This window comes from Ptychodera flava, unplaced genomic scaffold, assembly GCF_041260155.1.
Source record: "Ptychodera flava strain L36383 unplaced genomic scaffold, AS_Pfla_20210202 Scaffold_57__1_contigs__length_852473_pilon, whole genome shotgun sequence".
Classification (NCBI taxonomy): Eukaryota; Metazoa; Hemichordata; class Enteropneusta; family Ptychoderidae; genus Ptychodera; species Ptychodera flava.
Window position 1 is genome coordinate 785,320 of NW_027248379.1, and position 19,837 is coordinate 805,156.

Consider the following 19,837-nt stretch of genomic DNA (forward strand, 5'->3'; position numbering starts at 1 on the left):
TTATGAAAAAATCATAAATTCTCATTGGAGCATTGAACCAGACACTGCATAAAGATAGTGTGTGAAGAGCCTTGACTACATTGTATGTGAATCAGAAATCGCAGAAATTGTAGAATGAAAAATGCTGATAATTCCAAAGCCTTTCAAAAGCTCATCCAAACTTTGTTTCAGTAATTTATCTGCAAAGTCTCCAACTGTCTTTACAGTGTATTGAAGAAGACGGTTGATGCTACTAAATCAGTTCTTTACGTTAAGAGAATTAAAACACATTTCTGTATCGTACATATACTTGCTAAGCACCTCTACCACCTCTAATATGGGAAATATCAGGCACATACATTTTCTGTAAAATTGAAGTGAGATTGATTGAATGCATATTCACATTTTATTAAGTAATGGATTGAGCCATTTAAATGGGGGGGGAGGCATGAGATTAGTTTAAAAAAGTCACAATTTTTAGATTCTAAGAGTCACCATATATGTTATTTAACACCAAATTTTCAACAGTTTCTATATCAGGAAGGGAGACCCCCTCCTGACATGACTCAGTGCATTCACTGTCGTACAACTGTCTGACCGGTCTCATTGAACACTCAGCGACTATTAACACACAGACTAGCTTCGAACCGTCCCTTTCATGGATTTTCTAGCTCAAAGCAAAATGCTTCCTTTTGTTGCATTTCACTGGTAGAGAATACCTGGCAAACTGATATTGAATCAGTTTTTTAAAATATAAAAAGTTCATATGATGCATACACAGCTTGAGTCCTTATCCTGCATGGCAACACCTGGCAACACCTAAACATCCCATTAGCCAAGTCCAGTCTAAGCAGCAGCATTTATAGCCAAAACCAGGACTATTTTGAGTTCCTTGGCATGGTCAGTAAAAATTATATTTACATTAATTGTTTCAGAGGCCAAAATTCAAATTTTCAAGTCTCAAAAATTTGTTCAAATACAAATGTTATAGTTTATTTTCTCAATGGTTTTAACCAAGGGTATCATGGTGACATGGACTTGGCAGGATATTAGGGTTAGAGTTGTACTGGGCCAGCAGAGGTGAAATATGATTTAGTCTTGTAGCTATCACCGAATGACACAATTTCAACATTTCACCACAGGGAATTGAGTAATCTTGTTGTTGTTGTTGTTGTTGTTGTTGTTGTTGTTATTGTTGTTGTTGATGGTGATGATGATGATGATGATTACGATAATAAAAAATATTAAAAAACAATGTGTCATTCCTTGCTGTTGTTTGTCGATGTTGTAGATAATTGTAAAAGAAAACTGTAATCGTGGCAAAAAACGTTGGGTGACCTACGTCGTTGTTTTGCCACGATTACAGTTTTCTTTTACAATTATCTACAACATCGACAATCAACAGCAAGGAATGACACATTGTTTTTTAATATTTTTTATTATCGTCATCATCCATCATTATCATCACCATCAACAACAACAACAACAACAACAAGATTACTCAATTCCCTGTGATTTCACCGAATGACACAATTTCAATATTTGCAAAAGTTCAGCATCAGGAGAGAATATCCCCTGCTTTCCTCCCCACACCGGTCATCAAAATGCTTTGTTTGGCTTAATTTAATTTAAGAACTGCTCCTGTATTCTGTATCAGCAGCAGTGACTTTACAAGAAAAGATTAATTGAAGTAGACAGGTAATTCCTGTATCAATAAAAATCATCCTTTGGAAAGGATTTTTTCGTACTACTATTCATGTTTGAAATTTCAATTTATTCCTGAAAATATTAGGATGTATTGTTTTTACTCGTACGCTTGCATTATTTATATTGCCTCAGTGACGAGTGAAAGACAAATTTTCATTCCGCAATAAAATGAGTACAAAATATAATATTACAGTTTCATATTTTTTTAGTTTCATATTTTCGTTCTGGCATGTATAATCTACGGCTTTCACGTGGGCTGCTCTGATTGGTCAACTACACACTTGCTCCGCTGATGGCGCTGTTCACTCAAGATGGCGGATACTGACAGTAAAGGAAAGCATGACATCCGTGGTTCGCTCGGAAATCCTGGGGGTTGGCTTGGCCTTCTCACATTCTTCGTTCTTGCGCTAGCATGCTTAGTTGGATTTTCTTCGAGATTGTTTGCAGTCATACGATTCGAGAGTATCATCCATGAATTCGACCCATGGTGAGTTATCATTGTCATGTCAGGCCGTGTTGTGTACCGCGCCGGGCCTTTTGTACGTGTATACTGAATGCAGGCATGGGCGCCGGTGTTGCTGTACACGATGTGTGTGATTGAACCCATTATTAGTTGTAGGCTGGTGATAATAGCGTAGAGGGGGCGTACTGATACCGATACTCATTTTGGTAAATATGAAGATATGGTGCATTTAAATGTCATCTTAAATTCTGACAAACAAAATCTTCGCTTTTCCAAGGGTCCAGTTTGGAGTTAGTAAATTTGATCGAATGCCCCGAGAAAATTATTTTAATTTTTATTGTAATTTTAATCGTACTAGTATCATACTTACAAGCCTTCACGTCTGACTGTATATGGAGTCCTTCAGGCAGGAAATATGTGTTCAACCGGTTTTGTTTCGTCTCTTTATTTGATATACTTGTATGCTTTCCAAGTAAATTGCAAGCACTGTGCATCCATTGGCGTCCATGATAAAGCCTAAGGGTCACAGGTACACAGGTAGTCCATGCATGACTTGTGTTATACTATGTTATAGCGTGGTTCACAGTCCCTCCACAAAATTTGTGGAGGGACCGTGCGTGGTTGTAGGTATCTTTAGCTATATGTGACATGATGTGTACTATTTTGTTGTTTGATGTTTGTGGCTAAAATAGTTTTGATGTAAAAATGGCAAAGTTACTGAGATTACAAATACCCTCTTTAATAATTCAAGGCAATATTTTAAATTGCTTCGCTGTAAGCACACTGGGTGTTACATGAATAATGATTGTGATCACATCAGTAAAATTTGAGACTTTGTCCAAACCACCTGACATTTACTTGCCCATCATAAATACTAGAATTGCTGACATTTGTATTGTCAACCAAATGCTGCACGTTGATCACATGCTGCAGCTTTTGTAGTCTTTTCAAATATCACTGAACAATTTATTTGTCCATGTAGATTTATTGGACTAGAACAGAATAATATCTCCACAGACTTGTTTTTTACTCCTCTGTCTATGGTATATCATTATAGGATCTGCCAATAGACTAGTTTTCTACTCCTCTGTCTGTAGTATATCATTATAGAATCGACCAATAGAATGACTGGTCTTTGTACATCATGACATAACATCCCGCAACAACTCCAAATGTTATCATCTCAATGCCACTTCTATCAGGTATACGAAAGGTTGTTCTCAGTTTTAGATAACAATTTTCTGAAGGTTTACATGAGTGAGTTGGTAAGATCACCTGAGTAGTGATAGATTGATAACTCATCAATATTATGCACCCACTGTTTTATGTTGTAAAGAAATGTCTTGATTTCTCAACGTAAAGAAATGTTGAAATCTTGTCTGCTATGGCCGTGTCATTGGTAGTGATTTCTGTACGCTTGCTGATTGCCCACTAAGCACTGAAACTCAATCTAGACCAATCATGGCACTTTTTGTACGTAATTGTTTACATGAAAAATTGGATATTTACAGTCTGTCTGTACCGTACATAAAATGCAACTCTATCTCCAATGTGATAGTTATAACTTTGTTCATTGTTTGGATTAATTTGTAGGTTCAACTATCGATCCACACATCACCTTGTGTCTCATGGCTTTTATAACTTTTTGAATTGGTTTGATGAGAGAGCATGGTATCCACTTGGAAGAATTGTTGGTGGTACAGTAAGTAACAGATACTGCTGTAGTACAACATAGTGTGTGCCGGGGATGGGATAGTTTACTCCTGTAGGAAAGGTGTACGTGTATGTGCCGCCAGAATGGGTCACTTTTTTGCGAAAAAAATCCCAAAATATGGGTCATTTTTTCATAAAAAATAACCCCTAAACATTGGTTGATAACAAAACAAATATCCCATGCTTTAGGGGAACCTTCACATGCAACAGAATAAAGGTGAAAATTCCCCCAATTTGTCAAGCAAATCCCTAGCAATGTGCCATATTTTTTGGAATATATATGAACAATTGTTTCAAACCTGGGCGGCACCACCCAACCCCTACCCCAAGTGTGTATCTGTATATAAATTATAATACATTTTGTTATTATGATGTTAAATGAATACCAGTGAGTGTCTGTAGTACAGCATTATAACAGATTACAAAATACAAATGGGGTAAATGCGTACATTGTTTTTTGAAAATAAAGTCTCAGCATGGTCAGTAGAGCTCACAAGATTATTGTTTAACAATTTATGATAATGATATCTTAATTTGCCTCCTGTTGTGTATTTTATTATGAACATGCTGTGTTTTGTTTTCAAGTTTGTGTCACAATTAATGCTGGAATTAACAAATGGTGGCAGATGAGCCGTGAAAACTACTTCAAAAATTGAACACAAAATCAATATGCCATGATATTCTCATACAGCGTGCATATTCCGGCAACTATGTTTCTGAAGCATACTTCTTTACATCACATAGTGCAGTGGTTGTCATGGTTGCAAGAAAATATTTTGTCATGTATAAACATGTATCTCAAAATCTGATTTTACAACTGTCATATTCCCGTGATTCATAGCATTATTCAGTGTAATGCAGAATATATGATGTGGTCACTGCATATGGAACACACAGTGTGGTTACTGCATATGGAACACACAGTATGGTTAAAACATTGTGACATTTTACTGCTGTGCTAAGTTCCATATCCACCATATGCTGACAAATGTTGGGAAAAAACCCAAGAATACGTAGCATCAATTAAAACATTGAATACCTTCATAAAACCAAACTCAGATCTTGATTCATTAATTATTGACCCAATAAGTGGCCAGAATAACATACCTGTGTTTTGTAACAAAGTTTTTAATTTGGAACTTGTTGATTGATTGATAAATCGCAAAACTTCTTTTTTCACCCTAGTATTATTAAGCTGCAAAAGAAAAACTCGGAGATCAATCAATCAATCTAAACTCTGAGATGTGTAAAACAGATGTAAGGCATTGTGTCAGTTGTTTCACGAATAATTTGCTGTAAATGAACAGAACAGATTGGCCTTTCATGAAATGTTGACAAATTTACGTATAACTAACAAGGAACTTAAAAAAAACATTTGCAATGAAGCAAAATTTTCAAATTCCATTTGTTTTTGCAAGGTGTATCCAGGGTTAATGGTGACTGCTGGAAGTATACACTGGGTTTTAAACACGCTGAACATACCAGTGCATATAAGAGATATGTGTGTATTTTTAGCACCGTTATTCAGGTAAGATTGATGTATTTTCAGTCACACTATTCATCTAAAATGCCAGTGATGTATTGGATCATTATAATTAGTAGATCATCTAGTATATAATAAAATCAAAGCTCAGTCATTTTATGTGATCTAGAAGTTCTTGCTTGAGTTTGCCTCATTGTGGCACGGCCCTGTAGCACCAAGAACAATGATTGTTGATGTAAGTAATTAGCTGCATGATGGGTTGCTTTACCAGTCATGTGATAACACGGACAAGAGATTGAGTTGAGTTGAAAACAGTAACTTTCAGCATAAAACTCATCTTTCAGAATGCTTTCTTTGAGCGATGTGAAAGTGTTCAGGTTCAGATTATTACATTCCTTTTTATGGAAACAAAATCAATGAATTCTTTTGAATATCAATTGCCCCACTTATATATTGGTATGAGTAGTCTTGTAATGGTTGCCAAGGTTACAAGTTTGATAAAAATAGCCTTTGTCATTACCAGTGTTAGAAATTATGAAACTTAAGAAAATTGCCGAGACAGCCATGAAATAATAGATGTGAAATATCACTGCTTGTCTTGTGACTGTGTTATGAAAGTTTTGATAAATTAAACACTGTTTTTGTTAGTAATAGTTTAATAGACAACTTTGGTCATCAATAATATATACAATGGCATATTACTAAATATATGGTCTGTTTTGCATTTAACGTCTGCCCCTGTTGATATCTGGCGTATTGCTGAGTGTTGTCAGCCAGTAATCCATGCATTTAGAGAATTAGTCATCTTAAAATTTAAGGAACAGTTTCATGAAGTGAGGTTTTGAAGAAATCTTTGTCTATAAAATGAATCTGTATTGTCAATCTGTTGACAAAACATGGACTTGCCTTAAACCTCAAAACTGATAGTTTAGTATTTTTGAAGAAAATTTGAAATTTTGCTGTCATTTAGTTCAGAAATCTGAAATGACTAAAAAGCAAAGCGCTGATAGCCAACAGATTTCAAATACGGCAAAATTCATGTTGACAGATTGACATGATACATTATACGTGGACAGATGGAATTGTTTAGAAAGATTTACCCAGTGGTATGTGTACCCTCTAAGGCACAGTATGAAATGTCACAACACAAATTGTCTTTGATTACAAGTGAATTATTTTTCTTCATGTAAAGACAGATCTGATCCAAAGAAATAGAAATTTAAGAATTGTAATAATGTAATGTTATCATTCTGTTTAAACAGATTGTGTGAAAAGTTGATGTGAATTATCTTGCTCGGTCAAACTGAATGAGTAGAACAGTACAGAATGTCCAATAAAACTCTGTATTTTGTTTTCTACATCAGTGGTTTAACAGCTCTAGCTACGTACTTGTTAACTAAAGAACTATGGAATGCCAGTGCTGGACTTTTAGCTGCAGCATTTATTGCCATTGGTAAGATCAATTACATTCCAAGTCATTTTTCTTTTCAAAAGTCTAATAAAATTTCACTTTAAAATGCTGATATCTGAGAATTGATCTTTTTAAATAATTTTTTGATACTTGATGATCACAACTGTTTAATTCAATGACAGAAGATTACACAGAGCATTCACATACTCTGTCATATATTTCCAGTTCAGTGTAGGAAAGTTAACTGTAACAGATTTCACTCACCAAATGCAAACATTTTTGTACTTTAAGCTGCTTAAACATAGTATTCTCCATAATTTTACTGGCATTTCCTGAAATTTTTGGTGGCAAATGCAAGTAATGACACAAAACTTTCTTGGCAGGCCAGTTACAATGTGATCTACAAACCATGATATGTTCATGATTTGTAATTTTATCTCAAAACATTTTCTTTTCTGTTGAAAAATGTAGGTACCCTGTACACAACCTGACAGGATAAGGGGGAAATAAGTCTCAGTTTGGAGTTAACATTTTTAACTCATGATATTTCTGTTGTTCTTAGTGCCTGGGTACATCTCAAGATCTGTGGCTGGCTCCTTTGACAATGAAGGAATTGCAATCTTTGCCTTACAGTTTACATATTTCTTATGGGTAAGTTTGTTCTTCTGAAATGAATAATTTAATACTTCATGACGTCCTAGACATTGCGATGTGAAGGCAAAGTGATGTCTTCCCATCAGATAAAGTTTAAAGGTCAGAATGATGCATCATGGGAGTGAAGATTGTGTAAATGCATTGCTAGTGAGATAAACTGATGTTAAAGTTTTCATTTGAAAACTTGAAGATTTTGAAATGTCTTCAGAACAGCAACTCATTCATATCAGACTGCATTTCATGAAATAGTTTGTTAAATTGATGTCTTCAGAGTAGCATTCTCAAGTACAACTTTATCCTTGAACAAAGTTAACCAAGGGTAAGTTGAAATATCAAAATGCAAAATGAAGATACACAAATTTTGAAGTATTCAGTCAAGTGAGAAACACAGACAGATACGGCAATATTACATTAGTGGTATCACACCAATGTTTTCTCACAGCAATTTATGAGAGAGTACTGTAGGCCTGATCAGCTTTTTAAAGTGGTTTACACTTTAGGTATAGAATTGCCAATCTTAGTCCATGTATCAAAGATGGCATGAACATATATTAAATCTGAATGGATTTGCCACCTCTGTAGTAAATAGTAATTCAGTTTTATGCCAGAAGTCCTTATTTGTCAAAGTCCATACTTTGAAAGCCAATGCTGGTTTATGCCACCCAGACGATCAACAAGTGTTCTATTCTATACAGATTGGAGTCCATTCACTTGATATGAAGCAGTAAACACAAACTGCAATACCTGTTTTACATGCAAATGTTGTAGACCGTGTCCAATACTTCAAAGTCAGTAAACATAGTTAAAAATATATCTTTTTGTAAACATATTGCTTCGTTTTAAATTTCAGGTGAAATCTGTGAAGACAGGATCTGTATTTTGGGCAATTTGTACATCTTTGGCGTATTTTTATATGGTATGTAAATGTGAGCTTTATGAAATAGAATAACTTATTTTTCAGGTAAAGTAGAACCACTTATCTTCCATGAACTGATCCAAGGAAAATAATTCACTGAGTTGATTTCACAAAATTGCAAAATTAAAATGGAACTCTGTACATGATTTAAGCAAGTGTTGATGTTAGTCTATGAGGCTGTGTTCATCAGCTAATGAACCCACTAGCTAGTGAACCCACTAGCTAGTGAACCAACCAGCTGAGTGAACCCACTAGCTAGTGAACCCACTAGCTAATGAACCAACCAGCTGAGTGAACCCCCTCAGCCAGTGAACCCACTAGCTAATGAACCCACTAGCTAGTGAACCCACTAGCTAATGAACCAACCAGCTGAGTGAAACCCCTCAGCCAGTGAACCCACTGGGGAGGTGAACCCACCAGCTGAGTGAACCCACTAGCTGAGTGAACCCCACAGCTAGTGAACCCACCAGCTGAGTGAACCCCTCAGCCAGTGAACCCACTGGGGAGGTGAACCCACCAGCTGAGTGAACCCACTAGCTGAGTGAACCCCACAGCTAGTGAACCCACCAGCTGAGTGACCTCCTCAGCTACGTGAACTGAGGCCAAAGTAATTAAATTCTTTGTTTTGCGTCCTTACCCGCTTAGGTTTTTAAGGTTTTCATGAAAAACACACACAGTGTATTTGAATAGGAAATTTTAGGACATAACCGCTTAGCTTTTCTGAACTAAAAATTTTGTTACAATTTTTATTTGCTGCAATCAAATTACATTGTGTTAATTTTCTTGTGTGTGTTTTTCAGCCGCTTAGACGCGTACCTTTTCCCATTTTGAGTGGACGCAAAACAAAGAATTTAATTACTTTGGCCTGACCAGCCAATGAGTGAACCCACCAGCTAATGAACCCACTAGCTGAGTGACCCACCAGCTAAGTGAACTCACTAACTAGTAACCCACCAGCCGAGAGAACCCACTAGATAACTGAACTCACTAACTTAAGAACCCACCAGCTAATGAACCCACCAGCTAAGTTTATTAAGTCCCCGCAAGCGGGGACTTATGGGTTAGGTCATGTCCGTCCCGGCGTCCTTCCGTCCGTGCACCTGTCATCAACGATTCTGTGGCATCTGTGAAGCGATCGTTTTGTAACTGGGCATAAATGTAGTACCATATGGTCTCTTGATGCACAGTCCTTATTATCTCAAAATAATTCAATTTAGTCACCAAAATTACTCTTGATGTCTTTTATTCAGACTTTTTTTCTCTGAATCCGAATCTGAAGCCAATGTTTGGATCATGTAATACACTGATGACGTAAATCACCGGACTGTTCGATTATTTATGGGGGAGACGCTAGCAAAGGTTGTAGTCGATTCCAAAAGGTATTTCGCAGGACTGGTGACGGTTTCGGTTGGTCAGTTTTAGGAGTTTTAGGCGTCAAGCGTTGTCTGTCGTGATGAACGAGAGCCACAGAAAGCTTTAGTAATTTGCAAAAAATGTCATCTCGTCAGTTTTAAACGTCATCGTTGACAAGCACTACGGTTGTTTTATGCGGGCTCCCGTAAAATAATGGTATGGTCAGACGATTTGAATCGCTGTGAATCACATGCAGTGAACACGTGCTCTGAAATGTGGCTGTCTGATAAAGTTATCTATCTGTTTGGGATCAGACGGTCCGTCATCACGGGACGAAAAAATGAAGGCGGCTTCGACGTCGACTGCATTTGCCACGAATGATGCCGTCCGCAAAGTAATGCAGTACCGAAAAACCGTCATTAATATTCAACTATTTTCGCCACTCGGAAGTTGAAAGAACGGCTAGTACGGGATCGAAATAAAATACTCGAGAAAGAACGTCGACTTTCAAAGTCTGAAGGAGCCATGCTCTGCCCGATGGCTATCCCTTGGTGGAGCGTAACGGTGCGAAGGCCCGCGCTGTTTTTGGAGTTTGGTGATGAATGCCGCAAATAACAACGTTGCAGACGGCCTGCTGAAGCAAACAATATTCGTTCGTATAGCCATGACATGCATGTTGATGATGCCGATCATTGACCAATGTAATTTTGTCTTTCATAGTCAGGATGCAAACCTTTCGATAATACAACCAATGATACAGTCGACCATCGCAGAATTACGGACAGTGTTAGATGTAAAGGAATCATGAACGCGAGTTCAGAGAAGAAATCGAAGCCAACCACACGACCTGATATATGCTAATGAGAGCTGCGTCATCCGCTTTGCCTGTGCAAACTCGCGTCGACGCTTCATCGCGCCGAACATTTGATACAGCGAACGGAGGAGCGATTTCCTGCCAACTGTACTACATGTACTAATATCCTATTGTGTCTTGACAAAGTCATAAATGCAAGTAAATACCCAGAGATTGACAATGAACTCCGTGACTACGGTATCGAGGCACTTGAAACTTCATCGATCATCTTGGATCAGACTACGTAAACCGTGAGCACTCACGGCAACGCGTTTAGAAACGACTTCAGACAAGCGAAGTTTACGCTGAGAACTCGGAGTCATGTCGTTTGCTAATTCAAGAATATGCGGAAAGGTTTCCTGCAGTTCGACAATTGACATGTATTGCAGTAGTAATTCCTGTATCCTTGGTTGCATGCGAAAAGGGCTTCAGCTGCTAAAACAGGAGCCCGTAGTAGATTTTCCGACGGCAATGTAGATAATTGATGTTGCTCTCAATGGAAGGGCCGTGTGTTGCCGATTTCCCGTACGGCAGAGCAGGGAGATATTTGCCTCGAGGGCTCGCAGAAACCCTAGGAATTCTTAGATGTTGAATGTTATTGACATGATACTCAGAATTCAACATTAACACAATTATCAGTAGTTTACAGCTACTAAACATTCCAAACAATGTAAACAGCGGGGACTGTGTCATCTTTCGATGACTTGTTTCAACACCATTTACTTAGAACAACAAGAAAACCAGAAAGGCAAACGTATAAAAAGTTTCAGCTTTTGGTCCCTTTGAAAGAATTATGTATATTTCATTATTTTGTTTATTTTTAGGTGTCAGCATGGGGTGGTTATGTCTTCATTATAAACCTCATACCACTTCATGTTTTTATACTCATGCTGATGGGAAGATACACACAAAAAGTTTACGTTGGTAAGTTTTTATTTATTGTTTAGTGACTGTAAGCAGTGTAAGTCAGTAACTTAGTGACTGTAAGCAGTGTAAGTCAGTAACTTAGTGACTGTAAGCAGTGTAAGTCAGTAACTTAGTGACTGTAAGCAGTGTAAGTCAGTAACTTAGTGTAAGTCAGTAAAGGCTGACTTACAAAAGGCAATGTGTTGAGCAATGTGAGAAGCAATGCATGTACTGCTGCTGTCCAGCTGACCATGAGTTCAGGCTGCCTTTGTCACATGATAAAAGGTCAAAGGTCATATCTGAGTTGACTGTAATAATGCAGGCAGCATGCCTTCACAGAACAATCTCTTGCAGTAATATGGTAGGATACAGGAACTTTGCCTGCACAAAACAGTTATGTAGTCAGAATTTGTGACTTCTAATCAGTCATGTCCGGAAAGGTTGGGAAAACAGTGGTGTTTATGTGAATTTTGTCCCGATTTGGTCTTTGTGAGCTCCTAATAACTAGACTGATGAGTTTTGACAGATTGTACATTGGATTCAAAAAGTCGCAAAAATGTGTACTTGCACTGCTTTGAAGTGATTTCATCACTTATCTGTGGAAAGTGTCTCAGCAGTGGTAGTGAAGTGAAAAGATAGAGAAGTAAAAATTAACACATGAAAGACACAATAGCCATCAGAAAACCTGGTCTCTGAGAATTGATTTGATGAATAATTTATTTTTTTTGCAGCATACACAGTGTTTTATATAATTGGAACTCTTTTGTCAATGCAAATACCATTTGTTGGGTTTCAACCTGTCAGAACAAGTGAACATATGGCTGCTGCAGGTAAGTACAGTGCCCTCTCTGTCTGTATCAAGGCGCCTGTACGGCGCTTATCTGACAAAACGTGCTTATCTGACAAAAATACCTAATTACTGCCTGTAGCCTTACTCATTTGTGGAAAGTAATCCCTCGCACAATACTTCGTCTGTTAAAACACACAAACGAAATATTAATTTGAGCAGTCTAAAATCACAAACATCACAAAAAAAGCCATATAATAGTGAAAAATACAGTAAATTTCATTGATTGCGTAAAATCGTCGAGCACCTCAATTAATCTCTGTATATATCGATCAACACATAGAGGCTGCCTTAAGGGTAGAGGAGAGGGCACGAGGTCACATGAGGTCGTGCGCTCTCACAGTGGCGGGAGTATCAAAACCACCACAATGGCAAGCAGAGTACTTGTGTTTTTAGCTCCGCTGTCAGCGACGCGGAGCTTATCAAATAGGTTGATTTTCCGTCGTCGTCGTCGTCGTCCGTCGTCGTCCGTCAACAATTGCCTTCTCCTCTGAAACCGCAAGTCCAATTGCTTTGAAATTTTATATGCAGTTCACTTGAGGTGACCTCACTTCAGTTTGTTCAAATCGTTGTGAAATTTGCATATTTGTATTTTTGGGGCATTTTTTGGTGTTTTTGGTAAAAAAATCTTCTTCTCTGAAATCGCTTGTCCGATCGCTTTGAAATTGATATGCAGTTTGCTTAGGGTGACTTCAGTCAGATTTGTTCAAATCGTGGTGAAATTTGCATATTTGTATTTTTAAGGCAATTTTTGTCATTTTTGGTAAAAAATCTTTAAAAATCTTCTTCTTCAAACTACCAGTCAGATAGCTTTGATAATCGCAATCATACCAATCCATAATCCAATAACACTAGGTCAAAATTTGTAAGACAATAGTTGTAAACATAGACACAAAACAGCACAGAACAGACAGTAAATAGACGGTACACAAACATATTTGGTACATAGGTCCCTAGGGATGATCTATTTCAGATTTGTTCAAATTGTGCAGAAATATGCAAATTTTCATTTTTAAGGCAATTTTTGCCATTTTTGGTCAAAAAATGTCTTTCTCAAAAAGTACTGGTCTGATAGTTTTGAAATTTGGTATACAGGTTTCTATCGACGAACTAAGTAATATGTATTGAATTTCTGATGAAATCTGTAATTTTTTATTTTGGGGGCAATTTTTGCCATTTTTGGTCAAAAAATGTGTATTTCCAAAACTGCTCATCTGATAGCTTTGAAATTTGGTATACAGGTTCCTACAGATTAACTAAATGATATTTATTGACATTATGATGAAATCTAGAATTTTGTAATTTTGGGGCAATTCTTACCATTTTTGGTCAAAACATGTTTTTCTCAAAAAGTACTGGTCTGATACCTTTGAAATTTGGTATACAGGTTTCTACAGATGAGCTAAGTAATATATATTGAATTTCTGATGAAATCTGTAATTTTGTATTTTTGGGGCAATTTTTGCCATTTTTGGTCAAAAAATGTGTATTTCCAAAACTACTCATCTGATAGCTTTGAAATTTGGTATACAGGTTTCTACAGATGAGCTAAGGAATATATATTGAATTTCTGATGAAATCTGTAATTTTGTATTTTTTGGGCAATTTTTGGTCAAAAAATGTGTATATTCAAAACTACTCATCTGATAGCTTTGAAATGTGGTATACAGGTTTCCATAGATGAACTAAATGATATTTATGAAATAATGATGAAACTGCAATTTTGAATTTTTGGGCAATTTTTCCTATTTTTGGTCAAAAAATGCGTGTCTCAAAAGTACTTGTTTCACAGCTTTGAAATTTGGTATACAGGTTTCTATAGATAACTAAATTTGATCTTTTGAAATTATGTTGAAATCTGCAATTTTTATTTTTGGGGGCAATTGTGGCCATTTTTGGTCAAAAAATTTATTCTCAAAAATTACTCATCAGATAGCTTTGGTTGACATGTTCTTAGGGATGATCCGCTGTGATATATTCAAAGTATGATGAAATCTTCAATTGTGTATTTTTACAGCTTATTTTAGCCACTTTTTTCTGGCCACTGCATCGAGATATCAAAGATTTCCACCTTCTTCATCAACATGTGTCAAAAATAGTTATTCTCTACATAAACACAGCGGAGCTATATCGGCCGCTAGGTCGCTTGTTGTTTTTCATCACCTTCCCCGATCGCTAATTTTGCCATTAAGGCCTAAGTACATTAAATTGTACTCAATAAACATGCAAGTGGATGAGAAGAAAAGCACCTACATGTTGCAATACGGAATATCTCCATGGTCTCAACTACAGTATACTGTAGCTGCAATAATTGTAGAGCGAGCGCGAGCCCGGCCGATGGAAGAAGAACCACAGTAAAAAAGAATAATTACAGGTCAACAATTTGAGAGTAGTTTACAGAAACAAAATCCTTCGTACAGAATACTCCATGAATTAACCCTTTGCAGCCCAGAGCGCCCTCAAACGCCCTATGGGGGTGCGGCCAAAGCGCCCGAAAGCGCCCGAACATTCCAGACTTCTGGGTCGATTTGAAAATGCGGGAAACGTAACGGTTTTCCGTGATGAACGTATCATCATTTTCTGATGACGTACTAAGCACATGTTAGGCTACATTTTCCCGCTCATAAATATACAGGTTGCCATTAAAAGTTTTTGCACAAAATCGATCGATGTTTTCTCGGACGCGTCGCTAAGTTTGAATTTTAATTTTTTGTTTACGTCCTGCCGTAGCGTTAACCCTCACTGAAAAATCGCGGATGTCGGTCGCTCGAATACCTAAATCATGAGAATTCTCCTTGACAATGACGAAAAGGAGTAATTTGAAGGCTTTTCAGACGTAGACACAGTGAGTGACATAGACGTTGGCGAGATCGATGCAGCGCTACGGCAAATACTCCAGTTTTAGGACTTCAAACTGTAACCGGAAGCGCCCGATATCTTGCGTGAGATCCATCGTCGTCCCTGGTATAAAATTTCGATCTTCCGAATTTTCTGGTCGCTGAATCTGGCCCTTATCATCGTTTAGGCGTCGGAGCTCATCCAATAGATTATTTTGTCTGTTGATTCCGTTTTCAAAACGTAGAAACAGTGAGTGACATGACGTAGGTGAGATCGATGCAGCGCTACGGCAAGTACATGCTGCATGCAAACTATAACCGGAAGCGCCCGATAAATAGTGTGAGATCTCATAGGGTCGCCTCATGGTAGGAAATTTCGATCTTCTGAATTTCTGGTCGCTGAATCTGGTTCTTATCATAGTTTAGGCATCGGAGCTCAGCCGATGATTATTTTTTCTGTTAATTCCGCCGCCTTTCCGTCAACAAGTTGTCGATGAAATCAACCACTACGCGACTCAGTGTCGATGGCCCGGCGCCGACGTAAACCAGTACTGGTATGAGACGAAGGTTGATGAAATGCGGGCGTTCATAGCAAAATATGATCGAAATTCACACCATGCCAGATGTAAACGACTACTGGTCAACAGACGACAGATTACAAGTACCGGGGATCGCAAAAGTAATGCCAAAGAACCGATATCAGAAGTATTTTCATGTCAATGATAATGAACTCGATGTGCCCGCCTGTGACCTCAACCGTGCATGATCGTACGTTCAAAGTTCGACCTCATCTTGACCTCAGGCGTTCAATTTTCTTTTCCCGCAAATTACGGTCATTTCGCCAGCTGTCGATTGATTAGACTATGATAAAATTCAAAGGCCATATGATCCAGTACATGCAAGCCAAGCCAGTCAAGTAGTATTTCAAAGTTTAGATGCTTACTTGTCCCCTTAGCGGATACTGTCTGAGATTCGATCCCCAGAATTTATTGGAAAGAAAGGCGGACGTACACGGTACAGGCGCCAAAAAGAGAACTATCGTACCCTCATTTTTTGAATTAAAGACACTTTAAATAAATAAATACTTTTATTTTGTTGTAAATTTGATAATTTTGTGTTCAATATTACTTTTACTTTATAATACGTTTAAAAATGATGCAAACATTTCCTCAATGTGCCATGAAATTTTGCACAAGTTGGTTGATGATATATAATAATATGTACGGCAAATTCTCGGCTCTATGATGCTACAACAATTACAAAATTAGAAAAACATTGATTTTCAAAATAACATCATGTAAAAAAAGAAGAAACACTCAAATTATGTGTTTTGTTTATTTTTATTTCATCTGGGACTTCTTACCTGAAAAGGAAAGTGTAAAACTGCGCAATAAATCAGCTGCCAGCTTCATTTGATGAGGAAAAGTGTCAAGAAAATTTCTTGAATTCCCCATAAGCAATATATCATTGGAAAGGAAATTTTATAAGCTTTAAAATAATTTCAGGTTGCTGTAGTCAGTTTTGAGCCACTTTTTTACAAATTTGGAATAAACAATACACTGTAATGATTACAGAATATTTTAATTTTTGAGTGGGGAGTTCTGGTCTCCACTGTACATTGTTATGCAAATGAGCTGGGCTGCAAAGGGTTAAAGTTAAATTGGCACACTCAGTGTACACAACATCGTACGAAGCGCGAAGCATGAAGTGCGCTGTGGCTAAAGCGACTCCCCAGGGTATTGCTAAAATGAGTTTTGTCAGATAAGCACCTTTTGTCAGATAGGCGCCGTACAGGCGCCCCTGTATCATAGCGCCCTCTAGAGTTGGTCCTGAATATGAATCAACAGAGTGACTGGCTCATTAACCCTTTGAACCCGGCCAGAGGGGTCAGGGTGCAAAGGGTTAAATCTTTGTCAACAATGAGGAGCCATGTTTATTATCAAGAGGCACATGGTGCATACGAGATAGAAACTAGATGTATTCATAAAAATTTTGTAGAGCAAGAAGGCTGGAATTAATTCAACAACTCCATGTTATTTAGAAGTAAAACTGATACCTCAGGTATTTAAAGTTTGAAGAATCTATCACAATATGATGTACTGTTCTTTTAAATTCTAAATGAAGATAAACCAATATTGAGCTGATCAACTGTGGCCTGCTGCAGAGTATAATTCTTGAACTCTGATATGTAATGCATGAATCCAGGATTATCTGAGGACGATGATAAGATAAACCAATATTGAGCTGATCAACTGTGACCTGCTGCAGACTATAATTCTTGAACTCTGATATGTAATGCATGAATCAAGGATTATCTGAGGACGATGATAAGATAAACCAATATTGAGCTGATCAACTGTGGCCTGCTGCAGAATATAATTCTTGAACTCTGATATGTAATGCATGAATCCAGGATTATCTGAGGACGATGATATCACGCTTCTTCTTTTATTGCAGGAACTTTTGCACTCATCCAGGCATATGCAGCACTGAAATATGTTCAAGATTTTTTGACAAAACAAGAATTTAAATCATTATTTGTGTTCGCAATTACATCAGTTGCTGGTCTGGTATTTCTAGCAGTAGTGTATCTAACATATGCAGGTAAGCTATCAAGATCTTGAAAACTAGCCACTCCAAGAAACCCAGTTACCATGACAACACAATACAATGATGTGTGACAGATTGAGTAGCTTGTTAACAAATTGTGTAGCTTGTGACAAGTTATTTGGCTTGTTGACAAGTTGTGTAGCTTGTATCAAATGTTTGGCTTGTTGACAAGTTGTATAGCTTGTGACAAGTTGTGTAGTTTATTGACAAGTTGTTTAGCTTGTTGGCAAGTTGACTAACTTGTTGACAAGTTGTGTAGCTTTTGACAAGTTATTTGGCTTCTTGACAAGTTATGTAGCTTGTTGACAAGTTGTATAGCTTGTTGACAAGTTGTGTAGCTTGTATCAAATTGTTTGGCTTGTTGACAAGTTGTTTGGCTTGTTGACAAGTTGTGTAGCTTGTTGACAAGTTGTTTGGCTTGTTGATAAGTTGTTTAGTTTGTTGACAAGTTGTTTAGCTTGTTGACAAGTTGTTAAACTTGTTGACAAGTTGTTTGGCTTGTTGACAAGTTGTTTCTGTTGTGACAAGTTGTTTTGCTTGTTGGCAAATTTTAGATTGTTGAGAACAAATTGTTAAGGCATTACAATAAATGTTCATGTTTATTCTGTCAGATATTTAAAATGATATAACTGATAGGAACTTCAATCAGTATGATTAGATTTGATATGATTTGATATGATTAGATTTGATATGATTTATTCCATGATTTATCCACAGGTTATGTAGCACCATGGAGTGGCAGGTTTTATTCACTCTATGATACAGGGTAAGTCATCACGCATTTGTTACACGGCAACCATCAGAAACAACAGATCATAGTAGAAAGTACTGTTTAAAAAGTAAAGTATTTCATTCTGTTTTTCCAATGATTTGATAAGGCACAATGTAAAATTTTATTCATATTGCTATGATTTACAACAATTTACACAGTCTCTTTTTATCTCTGTCTTTCCTCAATGACTAGGTACGCTAAAATCCACATCCCAATCATAGCATCAGTGTCAGAACATCAACCAACAACCTGGGTTTCTTTCTTCTTTGATCTTCACATCCTTATTTGTACATTCCCAGCTGGTCTCTGGTTTGTCATCAAAAATATCAACGATGAGAGAGTCTTCAGTAAGTTTGCTGTTTTGAGTTTTAATCTCCATGGTTAGGTTATTAGATGCATGGATTTTTTGAGTTCAAGTTGTATATGAAAACATGAAGACAATGTAACTTATGTAAGTTGTCTTGGTAACATGTTGTCATGATAACGGGTTTGTTAAGAATCTCTCTGGCTCAATGATACAAAACATAATATCAATTGTCAGTTATCTTTGAAGTTGTACCTTTTCCAGTTCAAAGAGCAGTTCAAGTGCTTTCATATTCCTCAGAATTATTTCATTCAAGTGAAGTTCTTCAAATTTGTTTGTTTGGATGTTTAGCATTATTAACTATAATAGTAAGTTCAGAAAGTAAATAAATGTCATATTATTATGTGACTGTATAGTTTGCAATATGGGGTCAAAACACATCTAATTGGACATTGTGGAGTCAAATATGCTCTGATAAAGTTAGTCTTTCAATATCGCATGCAAAAACTTTAATTTAGAAAGACATTGAAAACAGATAAAATTGAAATAAGAGAAAAGCTGTATGATCATAATTTAGTATTTAGATATATCAAGTTTAGAAATTGATGGTTTGTGGAATGACTCCAACTACATGATGATAATATTTTCTATATTGACAGTTGTACTCTATGCTATCAGTGCAGTGTACTTTGCCGGTGTCATGGTTCGCTTAATGTTAACGCTGACTCCCATAGTGTGTATCCTTGCGGCCATTGCATTCTCTAAAACATTGGATCATTATCTGTTGGATGATACGCCAAAGAAACAAGATGATGAAGATAGTGCAGATGAGGATGAAGATGATGATACAGAGAGAAAAAATCGTAAAAATTTGTACGACAAGGTGAGAAGGAAAATATAAACTCTGCAGCTATGTTGTCATGGCTACATAACAGCTATGTTGTCAAGGCGACATCACTAGTTTTATTGTAATCCATTTATAGCTGTTACCATGACAACATCTATGTTTGATCAACTTCCAACTTTTTA

At 37.0% G+C, this 19,837-nt stretch overlaps 1 protein-coding gene across 1 annotated transcript in view; it reads left to right on the forward strand.

Annotated features, from left to right (window-relative positions):
- Positions 1-1,962: 1,962 nt before the first annotated feature.
- Positions 1,963-19,837, forward strand: part of LOC139128517 (dolichyl-diphosphooligosaccharide--protein glycosyltransferase subunit STT3B-like) — a 33,562-nt gene continuing 15,687 nt past the window's right edge. The window contains exons 1-12 of the mRNA XM_070694283.1: positions 1,963-2,173; positions 3,743-3,851; positions 5,281-5,390; positions 6,710-6,798; positions 7,319-7,407; positions 8,261-8,326; positions 11,357-11,456; positions 12,170-12,268; positions 17,580-17,726; positions 18,450-18,498; positions 18,697-18,851; positions 19,468-19,691. Of these exons, the coding sequence (XP_070550384.1) occupies positions 1,998-2,173; positions 3,743-3,851; positions 5,281-5,390; positions 6,710-6,798; positions 7,319-7,407; positions 8,261-8,326; positions 11,357-11,456; positions 12,170-12,268; positions 17,580-17,726; positions 18,450-18,498; positions 18,697-18,851; positions 19,468-19,691 (1,413 nt within the window). The 5' untranslated portion in view covers positions 1,963-1,997. The remainder of the gene's footprint in view (positions 2,174-3,742; positions 3,852-5,280; positions 5,391-6,709; positions 6,799-7,318; positions 7,408-8,260; positions 8,327-11,356; positions 11,457-12,169; positions 12,269-17,579; positions 17,727-18,449; positions 18,499-18,696; positions 18,852-19,467; positions 19,692-19,837) is intronic.